The sequence below is a fragment of the Physeter macrocephalus genome, chromosome 19 (genome assembly GCF_002837175.3).
Source record: "Physeter macrocephalus isolate SW-GA chromosome 19, ASM283717v5, whole genome shotgun sequence".
Classification (NCBI taxonomy): domain Eukaryota; kingdom Metazoa; phylum Chordata; class Mammalia; order Artiodactyla; family Physeteridae; genus Physeter; species Physeter macrocephalus.
The window spans coordinates 18,848,990-18,868,642 of record NC_041232.1 but is presented as its reverse complement, the minus strand read 5'-3'; the positions used below and the strand labels follow the sequence as shown (position 1 = coordinate 18,868,642).

The following is a 19,653-nucleotide window of genomic DNA, read 5'->3' as shown; positions in this document are numbered from 1 at the left end:
CACAGGCTCCGGACGCGCAGGCTCAGCGGCCATGGCACACGGGCCCAGCCGCTCCGCGGCACGTGGGATCCTCCCGGACTGGGGCACGAACCCTGTCCCCTGCATCGGCAGGCGGACTCTCAACCACTGTGCCACCAGGGAAGCCCCCGATACTATCTTTTATATATCTTTTTAACTTTCCCACTTGGGAGATTTCTTTCATAAACATTCCTACCTAGCTTAACTTCTCAACTCACCCTAATTATGGCAACAATGAATTCAAAATTTTATATACCTTAATGGTATGTATTAGAAAATAAAGTGAGTGTGTTCAGATTGCTAATATTTGAAATTTAGAGTTGTTAAAAATTGGTTACCTTTTGTAACGTGTGTTTCTCTTTGTGTTAGCCTTCCAGTGTTATGCTAGAAGAGGACCATAAAGTAGAAGAATCCAGTGCTGTTAACAATAAGGAAGCTTTTAGTGTAAGTTTGGACATTTAAGTTTTGAATTCTGCAGCTAAGTTTCCTATCCTGTGTCCATTGGGTGACATTTAAATGATAAAGTGGTATAGTCATATGTCGTCAGATGATCACACATTCTTTCATTAAATTTGTTGTAAACAACAGTATAGGCTTCAGCCTCTAAATACCATAGTTTGCTTTTTAATAACTATTTCATTGTGGCCTGGGGGCACAATAGATACACTTCGGAGGACTTTATTTTTCTCTTGACTGTCCTCTCTGTTCATCTTCTTTCCTTTCTTTCTTTTTCTTTTTTTAATAGATTGGGGTTTTTTTAGAGCAGTTTTATGTTCACTGAAAAGTGGAGTGGAAGGTATAGAGATTTGCCATGTATCCTCTGCCCCCAGACATTCATAGCCTCCCCCACTATCCACAGCCCCTACCAGCCCCTACCTTTGTTACAATTGATGAACCTACATTGACACATCATTATCACCCAGAGTCCATGGGTTATGTTAAGGTTCATTCTTGGTGGTGTACATTCTGTGAGTTTGCACAAATTTATAACGATATGCATCTGCCATGAGACTATCACACAGAGTAGTTTCACTGTCCTGAACATTCTCTTCACTCCACCTGTTCCTCCCTCTCTCCCACCTCTGTTCATTTTGAAGAACTTGGATGAAGATATAGAAAGCATGCTTGTGGCACTTAGAGATGGGTGAAGCTGAGAGGGATATATAGCTAACATAACAGGCGGCAGGTCGGAAATTTTAAATGTGGACAGACTCCAATAGTGGCTGAAAAACAGAAGACGATTTACAGGGATGAACCTGCATTCAGCCCTTTCAGTACCTGTGCAAAATTCATCAGTGTCAGTGCAGTGGAGTGGTGTGATTTTGCAACTTAAAAATTTTTAAAGAAGATGATGTAATCCTGGATTCCATTAAAGGAAGACTAGTTTTCATGTTCATGGAGTATTGTGTCCCATTGATGTACACCACAATTTAGACTAAATTAATAAGTGCAGAATCCCCCATTTCCAGGTAGGTGCCACTTTAAATCCCAGAACCTTAGAGTTTAAAAGGGAAATGAAATTATCTAATTCAAATTCAGGAATCTTTCTTTAAAGTGCCCTTAGAGCATTTTGCTCTTTTCTTGAGTCTTTCCAGTAACTTGGAATTCACTTTTTAAAAAAATGAGACAAACCACTTCATTCTTCACACCTGTGATAGAAATTTCCACTCTCTAAAAGTTGAGCTGAAATGTGCTTCTTGTACTCAATCCAATCACCGGTCCTGGTTCTTCCACTTGACATTTATAGGGTGATCTAAAACGATACCTTTGCAAATATCAGCCTTTATCACATTTGCAGAGATGTGTACATACCTTGTAAATCTTTTCAGTAAGATCTATGGGCTCTTCATCATCCCAGCACCCCCATGTCTTTAAAATTGTGGAAAACTGAAAATAGATTGGATATAGATGATTTTAAGCTGTTAGTAATTTTCTTAAGCATGACAGTGGTATTGTGATTTGTAGAATGTTCTTATTCTTAGAAGGCTCATACTGAAGTATTTAGGGGTGCAGTGTCATGAATAGAGTCTGTAGCTGGTTATGTGTGGAAGCTAGAACCCAGGTAGGAAGTTATTGTATTAATCTCAAGCTGGAGAAAATAGTGACTTAGGCTACGATGATAGTGGTGTCGACTTAAACTTTTTAAAAATGGCTCAGTAAAAAGTGTGTGTGTGTGTGTGTGTGTGTGTGTGTGTGTGTGTGTGTGTGTGTGTAGAGATGTGCACCCAAAAATGTCAGTTAACAATTGTCGAAGCTAGATGGAGGGTACATGGGTGTTCCTTGTACCATTTTTTTCAACTTTTCTGTAGGAAATTGTTCCCAAAAGTTGGAAGGAAAGGAAAAGAGTGATTGGGAGGGAAGGAAGTGGAAACAATGACTATATAGATATAGACAACTGTCTGAGGTTCTTGCTGCAAAAGGAAGCAAAGAAATGGGAAATTGGAGGGAATATAAGAGTTGTTGACAAGTTTTTGTTTTTTAAGTCTGGAGAAAGTGCAGCTGATAGTGGTGATCCAACAGGAAAAATTCAGTGATCTAGGCAACAGAGGGGAATTCAGTGATGGAGATCTTACTTACACATCAGAATGTGGCTCCTTTAACTAGGGAGTTGATTATTATTTCTAATAATTTCATCCAGAAATAAATTGTTAAAACAATTAATCATAGTCTTACATTATTTAATGTCTTTTTTTTTTTCTGCTTAAATAGCAATATTTTTTGACTTGTTTTCTGCAGGTTGTAGGAAGTGTCCTGTATTTTACTAATTTTTGCCTTGATAAATTGGGGCAACCGCTACTAAATGAAAACCCTCAGCTTACGGAAGGATGGGAAATACCCAAGTATCCTACATAGTGAATGAAGATCTTTATGCATCTTGCCATTAAGTTCACCTTTAAAAAAAAAAAAAAAAAACACCAAATTTTGCAGAGACTATGGTAACTACTCCTTAATAAAACTCACTAAAGGTACCAGCAAGTCTTCAGCCACATTGTTTCTCTAGAAGGGCAAGAAATACAAGTAAAGGCAAAAAGGTTTGTGTGGGGAGTTGCTTTTGTTTTCTTCTTCTTCTTTTTTAACCAAAACCATGAACTCTTTTAGCTTAAAAAGTTAATATTCTTTATTGCTAGCTTACGATAAGTAAACAGATTAAACTAGAATTTCAATATATAGACATGTTAAATGTTTAAGTCAGTTATATTGGAATTCATTGGTTCACTCCTGATGTGCCTGGGGGGGTGGAAAGGTATAATTACTGCTGTCAGTTTGATTGCTGTCTTATAACCCTCTATGCCTTTCCAAGTTACCTAAAGGAAAATATGATAATCTGTTTGCCTTGGTTCTTCTGTTATTAGCCACTGACAAAACTCAGAGGTAACAGATCAGTCGGGAACACAAGGGTTCTTGGTTAAAAGACTTGGTCAAAAGTACTGTTTGTTTAAATCACTAAGCACAAGAGGTGAAAGTGTACTCATTTTTGCAGATAATAATTGGCGATCTACATGCTTTCCTGTCTCTGATACACGTTGCTGTCATACAGAATTTTGTTGATTTGCTTTTATATTTCTATTTACATTATGAAAATCTTTGTTTTTTGACCAAATAGGCCAAAGCCTCACTGTTTCAATTGTGGTTCTGAAGAGCATCAAATGAAAGATTGCCCAATGGTAAAGTTTTCTCATATAAAAACAAATCTTTGAACCAGAGCTTTCTAATGTTTTCAGTACATCTATGGCATTGTGTGATGTGAAGAAACTTCCTGTCTTTCCCATAGTCCTTGATTTTGAAATCTTTCCAAGTTTATACATAAGTTTTAAAGACATTAGATTTTTAAAAAAATAATTTATTACAGTACTCTGTATTTGAGATGAATAAAACATCATGAGAGTTCATTTTTAGACAACTTATTTTCAAAACTTTATGTTATGATAGTACCAAGGTAATATGAAATTAAAGGACTGCTTCTCTTCTTTGCTTATTTTTCTAAAGTATCCACTCTCTTTTATACCTGTCCCTTATGCATTAAAACTGAAATAATCTGTGTGCTTGACCTAGAAAAAGTGCTTATATTTATTTAATTTCTGAAATATTTCTAAACTGCTCGATACCATTCTTTCCAAACACATTATGATTTAGCCTCGGAATGCTGCTCGAATAAGTGAGAAGAGAAAAGAGTATATGGATGCCTGTGGTGAGACAAGCAATCAGAATTTTCAGCAGCGATACCATGCAGAAGAAGTAGAAGAAAGATTTGGAAGATTCAAGCCAGGAGTTATTAGGTACCTCTGTCATTTTACCATAGAATGTCATTTCACCATAGAATGTCATTTCTGCTTCCCCACTATTTGGAACGTTCTGTGGATCTTCAGGGTAATAATCAAGATATAAGTGTTCTCTAGCAAGGCTCTACATAATGTACATCAATTAATCCAAAAACATTTATTGGAATTTTAACTATGTGTTTGATAGGCACCGTGCCACAGGTGTGTAATATAAGACATAGAAGAGTTTTAAAATATCAGACCAGTATGTATTTTCATCCAAACAAGAATACAGTATTTTTCTTCCTCTTTTATTTTTACTCAGTGAGGAACTTCAAGATGCACTGGGTGTGACGGACAAGAGTCTTCCGCCTTTTATATATCGAATGCGCCAGCTAGGATACCCACCAGGCTGGCTCAAAGAGGCCGAACTTGAGACCTCAGGGCTTGCACTCTATGATGGAAAAGGTATAGTATGTTCAGTTAGATAAGTCAGCTTAAGTGTTCTATCTTTTTCTTTTTTTTTTTTTTTAATTAAAGAATCACAGTAAAATAGGGTGGGAATGGCTGGCTTATTTAGTGTGTGCTGAGTTAACTAAAAAATATCTTGATGGTGTTTCCCTTGTTTTACAAGGAAGGAACTAAAACTTCATTGAGAATTATCAGATGGTTTTCTGGACTTGTTCAGTGACTACCTAGCAAGGTATTAGTTCTCCAGCTAGACCTCATAAGCTCCTGCCTTTCTCAGTAATGGTAACAGAAATATAGCCATCTCTGCTAGGAGACCTATAAAAGTTAGAATAAATAAACCCTCCTGTGATCTAGAACTTCTCTTAGGTACCTCCTCTAGAAAAATATTCACACGTGCGCACAAGGAAATGTATGTATATAAAGATACTTTTTCACATTGACTGTGATAGTGAAAAATTAAAAACAACATTAAGGCCCTAAAGGAGAATGGCTGAGTAAACTGTGGTAGATCTGGGGGGTGGAATCCCTGCAGTATTTTTAAAAATGGAGTAAATCCATGGAGCTAACGTGGCAAAATCCCTATGCAATACTGAGTTTAAAAGGCAAGTTTCTGGATGACCTACATATTATGATACCACTGATCTTAAATTAAAAAAAAAAACCCACACGGATGAAACAATGCTCTATATTTTCTATGAGGAGTTATGTTTGTAAAAGATATTTTTGAAAGATCTTAACCAAGAACCACCTAGATTTCAGGGTTTGGACTCATAGAGGCCTTCCCTGACCACTTTATTTAAAGGTGTCTCTCCCATGTTTACCCATCTCTTCTGCCAGTCTTTATCACTTCACCCTATTTGTTTTCTTCATGCCCTGTCACAGTTTATATCTATTTATTTATCATGTAGCACAGTGCCTGGCATCTGGTAGATAGTAAATAACTTTTTATATAAAAATGTTTAAAGTCCTATATACAGCAAACTCAACGGTGGTTATCCCTGAGAAGGAAAGCAGGATTGGGCTTAAGATTTTAGTATTATCTCTAATGCTCTACATTTTTAAAAAATGAAAGTGTTTCTAGATATTACTTAGGTAATTAAAAATAAAACTAAAAAATTTAGGGACTTCCCTGGCAGTCCAGTGGTTAAGACTCTGCACTTCCACTACAGCAGGTGCAGGTTTGATCCCTGGTCAGGGAACTAAGATCCCACGTGCCGCGCAGCGCAGCCAAAATAAATAAATAAATAAATAAATAAATAAAATAAAAACTAAATAAAAAATTTACCCCCCACCCCACCTCAAGTAGTACCAAAGAATATTTAGCACAGCCTTTTTTTTTTTAATTTTATTTAAATTTTATTATTTTATTTTTGGCTGTGTTGGGTCTTCGTTGCTGTGTGCGGGCTTTCTCTAGTTGTGGCGAGCGGGGGCTACTCTTCGTTGCGGTGCGCGGGCTTCTCATTGCGGTGGCTTCTCTTGTTGTGGAGCACGGGCTCTAGGCACGCGGGCTTCAGTAGTTGTGGCACGCGGGCTCAGCAGTTGTGGCTCGCGGGCTCTAGAGCGCAGGCTCAGTAGTTGTGGCGCACGGGCTTAGTTGCTAATGAATACTTAGTTGCTCTGTGTCATGTGGCATGCGGCAAGGGAACCCTTGTCCCCTGCATTGGCAGGTGGATTCTTAACCACTGTGCCCCCAGGGAAGCCCCGGCACAGCCTTTTAATACATCCCCAAGTCATGCTGACATTCAGATTATCATTGCTCATGCCACTCTGCTCTCTCTCTCTCTCTCTAAGTTTATTTGTTTGAATAGGGATTCTTTGGACAAAAGATTGTAGATCATTGAGAGCCTCTTAAATCTCTTTTAATCTGTAAGTTCCCTTTCTTGTTTTTAACAAAACTCTGTATTTTGTCCTTTTGAGTTTTCGAGATTTTGCTGATGCATCCCCATGGTGTTATTTTAGCGTGTTTCTCTGTCCCTCTGTTTCCTGTGAATTGTAGTGGAATCAGTCATTGGTGATCACTGCCTATATCTATCTGTTAATGATGGGTGACACACTGGTTATATTCTTATTCTTTGATTACTTGGCTTCTTATCCTGAAAACTTATATAAAGAGAAACTTCTCATCAACTATTTGTTTTCCTTAGATATATAGACATGGGGCTAGCAAAATAAATGTTCGATTTATTTAGTACTTTTCAAAATAATGAAGTGGTTCCCAAGTATGCTTCAAAGACTATTCTCATCTGTAAAGTGGTTTTAATAGTATGTACCTCTTAGGGTTGTTATGAAGATTAAGCAAATGAATACTTGTAAACTGTTTAAAGCACTATCTGAAAAGAAAACACTAGCTCATACACAGTAACCATTATATAAATGTTTATTAAATAAAGAATTGGAGTAGAGGATTAGGCAAATCATCAGACCGGTGCAAAACAGACTTTTCAAATAACTCATGGAAGAACTGAAGTTTCCAAGATTTTAAATGTTTATTTTTATCAAAATAATATGTCCGTGTTGTTTAAAAATTCTAATCTAATGGTTCAGACAAATTATAATTAAAGCTATTCTTGGAATAATTCTGTGGTCATGAAGCTAAGCACTTTCCAGGTCTACTTTTGGTCTGAAGAGGGATTTTTATGGGCATCTAGCAATATTAAGCTTTTTGATGGTCTGTAATAGATGGTGCTGATGGAGAAACAGAAGCTGGAGAAGTACAACAAAATAAAAGTGTCACTTACGATCTCTCGAAATTGGTAAACTATCCAGGTTTTAATATATCTACTCCCAGAGGAATTCCAGATGTAAGTGTGTTGGTTTTTTATTCTTCTGGGATGTGACATTATTTATGTAGATGGTTCAAAATGTTAGCTTATGTAGCAATTACTGTTCCATAAAGAAGTAAATTTGTTACTTTTGTGTTTAACTTTTTAATTTCCTTTATGTTGATTAGAATATTAAGTGAAATCTTGAATTCATCAAAAAGAAAAAAACCCCACAGTTTTTTCCAATTTTATGCCCTAAGAAAAGGAGCTAAAATAGAATGGTGAGATTCTATAAATCTAAAACTATTCTAAAATTAAAAGATTATTTTTTAAAATATGGGATAGTTTGAAGCAGTACTATAAGTTTTACCGAATTAATTGGGAAGTAAATTTCTGCCTTTAATAAATCTAAGTATACTGTAACTTTTGCCTACTCCTCCCTCTTCTTCCCCCCGCCAAAGTAAAATTTCTCCTATACAAGAAAGGTTTGCGGCACTTAATCTTTTCCAACTTGCATCTTACGTTTCAGACTTTAACAACTAACTCTAGTAGTGGTGATGGTGGTGGTTGTATTTTAATAAAAATGCATTCTAGGTGTTCTTAGGGACTGGGCTTTAGAGAAACAGCCGAAGGTCTGAACTTACAGTCTAGTGAACAGATACGAAGACGTGTGTAATTAATCAAGGGCTGAGTTGCATGTACAGACCATCAGTGCCTCTGGAAGTGGGTCCAAGTACCAGCCCACATCAGAATCTCCTTGGGGTGTGCATTAGAAATGCACATTCTTGAGCACCGCCCCTGCCCCCCCTTAGACTTAACTGACTTAGTCCCTGGAATCTATAGGTTTCACAAGAGCCCAAAGTGATTTCTGTTGAGAACCATTGTTGCATGTGTTACTGGCAATAGGAGAGAAACGAGTGATGTTGAACCTTAAAGATTATTGCTCAGTTTGGAAAGGGAAAGAACAGAAGATAGAAAAATCAGCATGAGTGAGCGAGTTAGGAGAAGGGAACAGTTAACAGTCACGTGAACAGCGCTGGTGCGTCAGGAGGGGCGGGAGCCAGCCAGGCCGGATGAGAGTCTGTGTCATTACTGCCTGTAACTTCTTCTTGTAGTAGGTAGAACCTTTCTGGGCCAAGCGATTTTGTCAAGTAGTCTTTTAGTGTTCAGTCCTGATCATTTTGCAGGCAGAGTTGGGGTTTTTTTCCCTTTCAGTGCTCCATTATTTTCATTAATTTCCCCAAAAAGGAAAAGTCACATATGAAGCAGAAATGTAATTTGAGACCTCCACCTTACCTCCTGTCAGCAGACTATTCAAGGCATGACGTTTTCCAAATACATACTTATTTTTCTCTTCTCTTTTCATCGTTAGGAATGGAGGATGTTTGGTTCCATACCAATGCAGGCATGTCAGCAGAAAGACGTGTTTGCCAATTACCTAACTTCTAACTTCCAAGCGGTAAATAGATTTTCAGAGTGTGGTTTATAAAAATGTATCGCAACTAACTGAGGAATTTTGTAATTCATTAGGCATCTTATTGCCTTTTCTCGCTTTGGATATAAAGCAGTCTGTGTTTTCTGATGAATCCAAAGCAGAAAGGTAACTGCATTCACCAGTTACCTGGACTTAGCTCCAGATTGGTTTTCTACATCATATTTAAGTGAAGGGATGGAGTTCAATTCTTTGTGGACCCACCTAACTTGTGTTCGGTTTGGTTCTCCGTTAGCCGAGCGTGAGGTCCAGCAGCAAGAGGTCTTCGTCTCTGCCCAGCCCTAGTAGCCCAAAGAAGCAGAAGAAGGAAGGCGGCTCGGCAGCCTCGCCCGCCGACATGGAGCTTGACTCGGGTAGGTTTCATCCCGTGGTTTTGATTTCTTTGGAAACTGGGGCGAATTTGTACGCTCCTGAGTTCCATAAGAAGGAGGAAGCTCTTTATGAGCACTAACTGAAGAGTAAATCTCCTCTTTTATGCTTGGATATCAGAGCATCTGCACTATTACTGATCAGAGCTCAGTTGGAAGACTCATAGCTTGGTGTGAGAGCCATCTGGGCAGCCGACTGGATACCTGAGTTAGACAGACCTACCCACCCAGTCCCAGTGGGTCTGGACCTGGACCGGCCCCTCTGGTGGGCGGTGCTTTGAGACGAGCAGTGGACCGTGCTCCCCTTTGGCAGCTTGCTCCCGAGAGGAAGAAGGGCAGAGCTAGTCAAGCTTTCTCAGTTACTCTTCCCGAGTGTATAAATCCACTAAGTCCCTCCTGCCCCCCAGGGAAGAGAGAGCAGGAGGAAAGCCCGTCCTCTCAGAGGCCCGGAAGGGAACAAAGGCCTTGCCCCCTGCAACTCCCCCAGCCTTTTGTTCTCTGAGCCCTCTGGGTTTACCTGGAAGCTGTGGTCAAGCAGGGTTGTGACGGTCCTTTTCAGCAGGTCAGTAGTTACGGGACAGTCGCGCTCCCACCCGCTTGAGTCCCCGCTCTCCCCACTGCCTACCGCCGCTCCTCTGGGTTTCCCCTTGGGACTGCTGGTGAGTAGTTTAGATTCTGCCCCCGGAAGGTTCTGGAATGGATCCGAATTTTGCGTTAATTGGAGAAACTCCAAGTCCACTCTGAACCTAAGGTGAAAACTCGCTGCTTGTTCTGTTTCCCGTCTCAAACCCGCCCCTCTACTCTGGTCCTGTGTGGCATGTCGGATGTTCTGAAAGTGAAATGAAATGGCAGCATTAGGGTAAAATGCATACAGATGCTCTAGTAATAAGATGCCAGCAATGTAAACTGCCTCACATTTGAATGGAGGCCTCCCCACCCCGAGTACCCATCTTCAGCTTCCCCGGGAGAATTGATTTGACTTGCTTTTTTTGGCCGTGCCGCACGGCACGCGGGATCTTAGTTCCCCGACCAGAGGTTGAACCTGTGCCCCCTGCAGTGGAAGCGCGGAGTCCCGACCCCTGGACCGCCGGGAGGCCCCACCCAGGGAGGATTTAGAGGTTGCAGATTAAATCACCTTGAAGCCCCCATGGAATTATTTTGCACCAGCAACTTCGAAGTCCGGAATGAAAGCCTCCAAACCGTTTCCCCAAGTTTTTTATGCTGCTTGTTCTTACCACAGGGGTCTTGGTGCCTGAGTAAAGTTCACGACCTGGACGTTTAGCACCTACAGCCTTACTTCAATATCTAGTCTCACTTTTAACAAGGCCAGAGAGTTCATAGGAAACAGAATTACAGCCTTTGCCACATACCTATGAAATTTTGAAAGCAAGCAATTCCGCAAAACCCAAAAGCAGTTGTCGCAGGCAGAATTACATTCCCAGAGCCCAGCACTTCCCAGTGTTATTATCAAAGGCCACAGCCAGGATTTCTGAGTAAGGGCAAAAGTGTTGGTTTCTCTCTCAAGGACATTAGCTAGCACCAGTCGTCTGACTCCACCACCCGGGAACTTAGGTTGGAAGAAGTGTCCCCATAAGGAGAGAACTTTGGCCTTAGGCACTTAGAGTACCTCTGAGGAAAAGACACCGAGCTTGGTATTTTGAACCATTTGGGATGTGGTTGCTTTCTCTCGAGGTTTGGGAATTTGCGGTGGTGGCGCTCCGTAACTAGGCCCCCACGCTGCGTGCAGGCGCTTTCAACCCTGTGCCGGGAGCTGCTGCTTCTGTTTCCTGTGAGGGGATTTCTGAGGCCTAGGAAACCTTCCTCTTAAGGGAAGTTTCTCTCTGTTTGTCTGTCTGTCTCTCTCTTTCTTTCTCTTTCGTATATAATTAACCAGTCCAGAGCTCAGCCTGAGCCCATGTGATGACGCGAGACTCAAGCATCCAAGTTCAGTGCCTCCCGTTCCTTCCGTGGCTCTCAGTCCACGTGGAATGTGGGGCACAAGATCAGTGCTAGTGCTTGCCTAACTCAGCCTGGGATAAACAGTTTAATTAGAACCTCTTTAGTTCTCTGTAAGACAGACAGAACCTTTGCAGAACAAAGATTATTTACCCCGGGTGCCTAAAAGGCCTGAAATGCCTCTTTCCACACGATATATCTGGTCTCTGCCTCGGCCGCACTTCCTGAGGACTCAGCTGGGCCCCGCCCCGAGGCCCGTGCCTTAGTTCGCTAGATCCCGCTCGCCCTGCTGTGTGTAAGTGAATGATCTCGTCAGGTGTACCCGCCTCCGAGCCTCTGCTGCCATCGCTGACGCTTCTGCCTCCCCGCACACGTTTGTTAAATGTAGTTCAAGGTCCCAGACCACCTGCTAAAGGCCCCTCTGGCCGCAGCCATCAGCAGAGGCAACTGGTTTTGTTTACAAGCGCCTGCCTCTGTGCAGAAGCTTAAGTAAGCCTCTGCCTTTTTAGAGAGAGCCGCACCTCTAAAAGAAGCCACCATAACAGGCACTCACCTGCTGAGGACAAAGAACCCCGTGACAAGAGCTTTCTTGCCCAAGCCACAGACTTAAAAGATGGGCCGGTGCCAGGATCAGAACACTCTGACCACATGTAAAGCTCAAGGCCTCAAGCCACACGTCTTGACCCCCATGTGTCTTACCACCCCCAGTCCATCCTTCTGTTGTTAAAACATGTTGTTTTCCCTGTTCCCTCTCAGCACAATGAATGTCAGGGTCTTGGAGGGGGTGAATAGCAACCCCCTTCCCTACCCCGGTTCTGAACAACTTAAGTGATCATTCAGTGAGTAGTAACAGATCAAATTATCAAGGCCAGTTATAGGGCTGCTTCATGAAAGGGCCGAGAGGGTCTGCTAGCTGAACTGGGTTGGCTTATGAACACCCTGGTAAATGGTCCTAAAGGCAGGCCCTTCCCACCCCAGAACCACCGCAAGCCCCCCTGCCACCGTCCCCAGCTTCTTCCTGCCCTGCAGGGGCGGAACTCTGTAAGGCGTAGCAATTCGAGTGACTTTTGTGGGCAGCTCATTCCCAAGAAGAAGAAACAGTGAGTCGGTCTAATTGCCATTTTCCTGTGGGAAATTTTATTAGCAAATAATGTGTTATCATAAGTGAAATGGATTCCATGTTGCACACCTGTGGGTAGAGCGATTCGGCCTGGAGCCGTGAACTATTAACTACCCGAACATCCTTTTCCCATTTAGCATTCGTATGTTAATAGTGTTTATTGTGACATTTTGTGCAAAATGAAACTTGGGTTAAACTGTTTAGTTATGTTTTATTCTTAAAAGCGTAACATACATGTGTTGTCAGGTAGTTCGCTAGCTTTGCCGTCGCTTCTCCCTGCCAGCTTCTCCTCCCTCCTGTGTGCCCTCTGCCGTAGTCGGCAGCACCGGGGCTCTCGTAGCTCCCGAGACTGACAGATGCCGTTCGTCTGCAGCCGCGTCCACCCGTAATCGTGGCTTTCCGTTTCTAGCCGGTTACCGAAATCTTAACACTGTCTCAGAAATTGCCTCTTCGTTCAGGCTTTTCTCTCTCACCTGATTGCTCTTGGCGCCCTTATAACTGATTTTTTTTTTTTTAATCCTTCCTTTCAGCTTTTTTATCCATTCTTTGCTCTTCTGATTGAGTTAACGTCTTAAACTCTGAGTGACAGTGTATTACCCTCCTCACAGATCTTATTGCCTGTACAATAAAGTTCAGACTGGTTTTGCATAGGCTTTATGATTCTGTGTTATGCACTTGACTTTTCCAAAGTTTTTAAACACATAGTGTGTTTCAGACTCCTCTGCTAGACCCTGAGGCCAGGAAGATTAATAAGACACGACTGCTACCCTTAGTTACGGCTCTCTGTCGCCTAGGATTGCAGATGTGTAAACATCATTTTAATATAAATGTGGTGGCCTGTAGTGATACATACAGAGGTTAGTAGCACAGAGCTGGTTACCAACTGTAACAGTGGCACCCAGGGAAAACTGAGCAGCCGTGCTGGATAAAGTCATAGCCTCTTCCCAAGAATGGCTTCGAGCTGCATCTTGAGGGATGAATTCAGAGATTTACCAGGGCCATGAGAAGGGTTAGGGCATTTGAGACAGTGAGAAGTGCAAATACAGAAGCACGAAGCATCACGGCACATTGGTCCAGCCGCAGTGTGACAGCTGGAGTCTTTTAAACCGGGCAGTAAGAAATGACATGGTGGAAATCGGCAAATTCTTGGTTGTGAGAGCCTCATGAGGCACAGAGGAGACCGGACTCCTTCCTGTGGGTGATGGGAGGGCACTAAAGAGTTTCTCGTGAGATGGAAAGGTTATTAGGACCGGATCTGTGTTTTAGAAAGACTGATAGTTTGGAGGATGAATATAAGGAAGAAGGGTCCAGAGGCAGGAAGGACTCATATTCCTGACAAACAGTAGTGGCCCCAAAATAGCGCAGCACCTATGACAGGCTGCAGGAGAGGGTGGACCCCAGAGAGCCGAGGCCCTGGTGTGGGCGGAAGGAAAGGGGGAGGACTGTCTGATGACGAGCAGGTTTCAGGTTTGGAGACTTCAGCAAGATGCCACTGGTGGTGCTATTAGCGAGCTTAGCAAATAGGGGAAGAGTGTGAATTTTAGGAAAAGATCCTCTGTTTTGGACAGGTCGGATCTGTTGTGTCTGTGGGACATACAGGTAGAGACGGCCAGTGGCCAGCTGGCTGCGTGAACCCACAGTTCAGGCGAGCAGTCTAGACTGAGGGCACAGAATTGGGAAATGAGCCAGGGACTCTCCCGGCCTGCCTGCGCTACTTCATACGCTTCTGCCTCCACCCACTCTGGAGTCTAGGCAGCTGGATCTCCAGCCCAGTTTCCTACCGTGTTAAAGTGTTCCCTCGGTTAAAGTTCCCGGCGCCAGAGATCCTGACCTTGCCCCCTGCAGATGTTCTTTTCAGGTGGATTGAGGACATTAAGTGATGGTCATGGGATCTGAGGATCCAGTTTTCCCCTCTTGAGCCAGTTATTTTGGCCGGTGAACCCCTGGATTCACCTGAGTTCAAATAATAAGTGTTGTTAGTAAAACCAAATAAACGCTATATGACGACTCAGAGTTTCTCAACGTCCTCGTTTCAGATGCAGAGGCCCCGCACGGGTCCCCGAGCCGCGAAGCTTTTCAGTTTCAGCCCCCGCTGCCCCCTGGCACGCCTCCGCTCCCCCGGAGCACCCCTCCGCCCATCTTCACGCCTCCGCTCCCCAAGGGCACCCCACCGCTCACTCCCAGTGACTCACCCCAGACCAGAACGGCATCTGTGACTATGGACGAGGACGCACTGACTCTGGAGGAACTTGAAGAACAGCAGAGGCGGATCTGGGCGGCCCTCGAGCAGGCCGAGAGCGTAAACAGCGATTCTGATATTCCTGTTGACACACCTTTAACCGGGAGTTCGGTTGCCTCTTCACCTTGTCCGAATGAGCCTGACCTCCCTGTCCCAGAGGGAAAAACATCTGAAAAGCAGATGTCAGATGAGGCTGAGGTACCAGACACCTGTACAGAGAAATCAGAAGCTGAACAAACCTCGAGTCCAGATTCTGAGGCTGCCTTGCCTGGCCAGAAGGAAGAGGAAGAGCCGGCTGAGGTAGACCCTAAAGGTGCTCTTGACAGTGGCAGGGTCGAGTCAAACTGTGAGGTCAAGGATGGAGGCAGCAGCCAGAAGCTCCTTCAAACGGACCCCAGTCCTGGAACAGCCACTAAAATCCATAGCCCTATCCCTGACATGAGCAAGTTTGCAACCGGAATAACGCCATTTGAATTCGAGAACATGGCAGAATCTACTGGAAAGTACCTCAGGATAAGAAACTTGTTAAAGAACTCGCCCCGAAACCAGCAAAAAAACAAGAAGGCTTCTGAATAGCTACTTTTGACATAGCACCAAGAGCTATTTAATTATAACTGTGCATTCTGGTAATTAGTACTAAGTTGACAGGTAAAATTATTTTCCTGTTTGTCCCTCCCATGTTAAAAGAAGTCTATCTAAGGCTTAATTGTGGTCTGAAGTCAGGCCTCTTTTAAAGAACAGAAAGACTGAGCTTGCTGGTTTACTATATTTTATTCTCGCTGATAAAACCTTGGTGGGGGGGAACGTGGGTAGGAGCTGGTTTAGAGATAGTCTGTTAAGGTTTATACTATTTTTGCATTGTGTCTGTCAAGAGTGATGGTTTTTATCTGTCTTTTGTACATTGTTTTCCCTTTCTACATTTTGCTAATTATCCTGTATGTAAGTTTAATATTATCACTTTTTAAAAGGAAAAATTCTAACCATTTAAAGTTCATATTTCAACTCTGTCAACCAAATGAGAAAAATCAGGGATGAGCAGCTTTATCCCATTTCGGGTATTTTTGTAAGTGATTTACATGCATCAGTTTTAATAACACTTTTACTTTTTTGTAACTTCATTCTTCATATAAGCTTGCTATACAGGTATGTCCATCTTTGTGTACAAAGGTTTAATAAATCAGTTTTCATATACATAATCTGAGATTTTGAATACAAAAAAATGATTCACAGTTAAATTAGTATATACAACCTTGGAAGTTTGGAAGTAAATTATGTGGTTGCAAAAATTAGTGGCAGCAAAGGAAATAAATTACAAGTTTGGGTATTTTCGGTGGATTTCAGCCTTAAATATAAAAACAGCAGGACCTTTTAAAGTAATCATTTTGAAAAAAATAAATGGAGGGCAGCTAGCCTTTGTACAAAAATAATTTTCTAGATTTGAATCCTATGATAATTGTTAAAAACAAAAAGTAGACATAAACAAATTGTGTTTAATTGTCAGATATATCAGATAGAGCTGAAACTATGTTTTTTGTCTTTATGTGGAATGCCATCACATCTTTATAATCAAGTCCATGAAATAAACATTTAGATGATGTTGAATGATTCCTGTTAGAGTTCTTCTCACACAGGCCCTCAGAGGGAGCAAAACGTAACCGGCTCTGATTCGGTTTTCATGTGGGGAACCTGAGAAACCAAATTAACCGGGAAGAAAAATTATATGAAAGAGAGAAATGTATTTTCAAGGCCCTCACAGAATGTGCTAGAAATGGAATAAAATGTTTAATACTTTTGGCTTTTTTGTCTGAATCGAAGTCCATAATAAAACGGATCTTTTACAATACTTTACATAGTGCTTTTACGTACATTATCTTACTCAACATTTCTGTCAGGTAAATGTCCTACCACCACATTATGTACATAACCTAAGGAAACTTCAGCGGCATAGAGAGGTCAAAAGGACTTGTCAGCAATTAAGAAGTGGCTGTTGGGATTTCCCTGGCGGTCCAGTGGGTTAGATCCTTGGTCGGGGAACTAATATCCTACATGCCGCGTGATACGGCCAAAAAAAAAAAAAAAAAAAAGATTGTTGAGAGGCCAGTCCAACTAAAGACTGTTCCCTAAATCACAGAGGTAGTTGTTTAAATGCCCCTTAAGCACCACATTGTGCAGAGTCTCCTATGACACCAGAGATAATCTAACAGTTATCTCTCTAGCGTGTCCCATAGACAGTCACGTTGAGGTTCTTTGTGTTTTATTACCCCATTGTCACAATCGCCATATTAGGTAGGGATCATTAACTTCATTTTTAGAGGAAATGCCTAAGACACACAGTGGCTCAGTAACCTGGTGAACCTAAACCCAGACCCCCAACCTAAAACTCTGACCCCCGTATCCATGCTCTTAACCATTAAACTGCCTCTCTGTCAAAAGCTCTATAAATCACTAGTTTCTCAAAAAATTGACTCCTATTTCTCTATCCAGCTACTTATTGAGGGCACACTTGAGTTATTCTATGTGCTTTGGGGCATTAAAAGAAGAAAATGATAGAATCTGTTTTAAGAGGAGCTTGGCTACTAGCAGGAGAAAATGAATGGTCTCCTCTTAGGAGATTGATCATTTGGCCATGTGAAGCGGGCAAGATACCTGGGCTATTTTGGGGTGCTGGGAGAGGCACCTAGGAAGGACTGGCTTTAAATTCACAGGGCCAGGGGTTTCAGTATTCTTTTGGAGGGTATTTGAAGACTTCTGGAAAGAGAACCTTTGAGCTAATCCTTTAAAAAGGTAGGTAGAACTACAGATTTCCATAGACAAAATGAGCGTTGAAATACACAAGAAATGGCATGAGTAAAACCAAGCAGGACCACTCAAGAAACGTAGGATGGTAGAAAAAAAAAAAAAGACTTAAAAGTATTGTTTATTCATTGATGCTAAGAACTCTTGATTGCTTTGCTATGGGGTTTGAATCTTATTAAGACAAAGGATCTGCTAAAGATCTTGCAATGTGAAATGACCTCATCCAAGTGGTATTTTCGGAAGTAAAATCCTAGAGCGGAATTCAGAATAATTTGAGAGGAGATATTTTATAGAAGTGAACCCAGGAAAATGGAAAGTGGTTGCCTTAAGAAGGTGCCCCATTTTTTTTAATGCATTCTGTTTGGTGTATTTGAATATTAGGAAGAGAGTGTTGGGTGGAGGAGTGAGTTGTTGTTTGGACTTGGCCATGCTGTGACAGGTCTCCAGGTGCGGAGAGGTGAGGTCATAACCAAACACTTGCACTTCAGGATGGACTGGGAGCCGGGGTGGGGACCTGTTTCTAATCTTTGCCTTCAGTGAGAAGGAATGTGAATTGTCATACAGGCTGCTAAAACGAGGCCAGCTCTCTGTCATCTCCTTGAGCACGTAAGTGGAAAGAAGTCACCGTCCTTACTAAAATACTGAAGGACTGATTTCTTTTTTCAAATGTTGCATGTCCTTACGTGGTCAAAGTACAGTCTACTTTGTGCCAATAAGAGGCTTCCTCCTAGTTGGTTCTATTCTTCAGCGTCTCTGGTGGAATCATTTTGCCCTTCTGTCTCATACTTTGTAGGTTATCATTAGCACATAAAACCAGCAAGGGTATTGTAACAATCGTGAATTTGTAAAGTAGGACTCAGTTCCCAAGAACTCGTGTCCACACAGGCTGTGTTTTTCTTTGGCATTTAAGAAAATTATTTTTTGTTCAACTTAATATATTTGTTTGATTTACTGGTATAAACTCACTTTTAAAGGTTTAGGATTAAATTATTTTGTTAAAGGGTTTCTAAATAGTTCTTAATTACAGAGCCGTTTCTATAGTCTTAATAATGTGTAAGTCTCTGAACCAAGCATGTTTTGAAAATCAGCAATCTAGCTAGAATGTTTATGTTGAAATATTGGAGTGGAGGGGAAAAAAGTGAAAGCTGTCTTAAAGGAAGTACCTTTTTTTGTCTCCTAAAGAAATAACTGCATTGGAGAGGAACCAAGATGGCGGAGTAGAAGGACGTGCTCTCGTTCCCTCTTGCGAGAACACCAGAATCACAACTAGCTGGTGGACAATCATTGACAGGAAGACACTGGAACTCACCAAAAAAGACACCACACATCCTAAGACAAAGGAGAAGCCACAATGAGATGGTAGGAGGGGCGCAATCAACAGTAAAATCAAATCCCATAACTGGTGGGTGGGTGACTCACAGACTGGAGAACACTTATACCACAGAAGTCCACCCACTGGAGTGAAGGTTCTGAGTCCCACGTCAGGCTTCCCAACCTGGGGGTCTGGCAACGGGAGGAGGAATTCCTAGTGAATTAGACTTTGAAGCCTAGTGGGAATTGATTGCAGGACTTTGACAGGACTGGGGGAAACAGAGGCTCCACTCTTGGAGGGCACACACAAAGTAGTGTGCGCATCGGGACCCAGGGGAAGGGAGCAGTGACCCCAGGGGAGACTGAACCAGACTTACCTGCTAGTGTTTGAGGGTCTCCTGCAGAGGTGGGGTTGGGGGGGGTGGCTGTGGCTCACCTTGGGGACAAGGACACTGGCAGCAGAAGTTCTGGGAAGTACTCCTTGGCGTGAGCCCTCCCGGAGTCTGTCATTAGCCCCACCAAAGAGCCCAGGTGGGCTCCGGTGTTGGGTTGCCTCAGGCCAAACAACCAACAGGCAGGGAACCCAGCCCCACCCGTCAGCAGACAATCGGATTAAAGTTTTACTGAGCTCTGCCCACCACCAGTCCCTCCCATCAGGAAAGCTGCACAAGCCTCTTAGATAGCCTCATCCACCAGAGGGCCGACAGCAGAAGCAAGAAGAACTACAATCCTGCAGCCTGTGGAACAAAAACCACATTCACAGAAAGGTAGACAAGATGAAAAGGCAGAGGGCTAGGTACCAGATGAAAGAATAAGATAAAACCCCAGAAAAAACAACTAAATGAAGTGGAGATAGGCAAC

At 42.3% G+C, this 19,653-nt stretch overlaps 1 protein-coding gene and 1 long non-coding RNA gene across 3 annotated transcripts in view; both read left to right on the top strand.

The window, feature by feature from the left end:
* The window catches only part of ZCCHC8 (zinc finger CCHC-type containing 8), a 23,430-nt gene extending 7,554 nt beyond the window's left edge, over positions 1-15,876 (top strand). For both annotated transcript variants that reach the window (XM_055080376.1, XM_055080375.1), the window contains 10 exons: positions 388-462; positions 2,755-2,858; positions 2,985-3,050; positions 3,623-3,683; positions 4,153-4,295; positions 4,603-4,745; positions 7,428-7,549; positions 8,883-8,969; positions 9,238-9,355; positions 14,483-15,876. In XM_055080376.1, coding sequence (XP_054936351.1) covers positions 388-462; positions 2,755-2,858; positions 2,985-3,050; positions 3,623-3,683; positions 4,153-4,295; positions 4,603-4,745; positions 7,428-7,549; positions 8,883-8,969; positions 9,238-9,355; positions 14,483-15,261 — 1,698 coding nt within the window. In that variant the 3' untranslated portion in view covers positions 15,262-15,876. The remainder of the gene's footprint in view (positions 1-387; positions 463-2,754; positions 2,859-2,984; positions 3,051-3,622; positions 3,684-4,152; positions 4,296-4,602; positions 4,746-7,427; positions 7,550-8,882; positions 8,970-9,237; positions 9,356-14,482) is intronic.
* Positions 15,877-18,653: 2,777 nt separating this feature from the next.
* The window catches only part of LOC129391564 (uncharacterized), a 13,795-nt gene continuing 12,795 nt past the window's right edge, over positions 18,654-19,653 (top strand). The window contains exon 1 of the long non-coding RNA XR_008615885.1: positions 18,654-18,840. This is a non-coding gene — a long non-coding RNA (uncharacterized lncRNA). The remainder of the gene's footprint in view (positions 18,841-19,653) is intronic.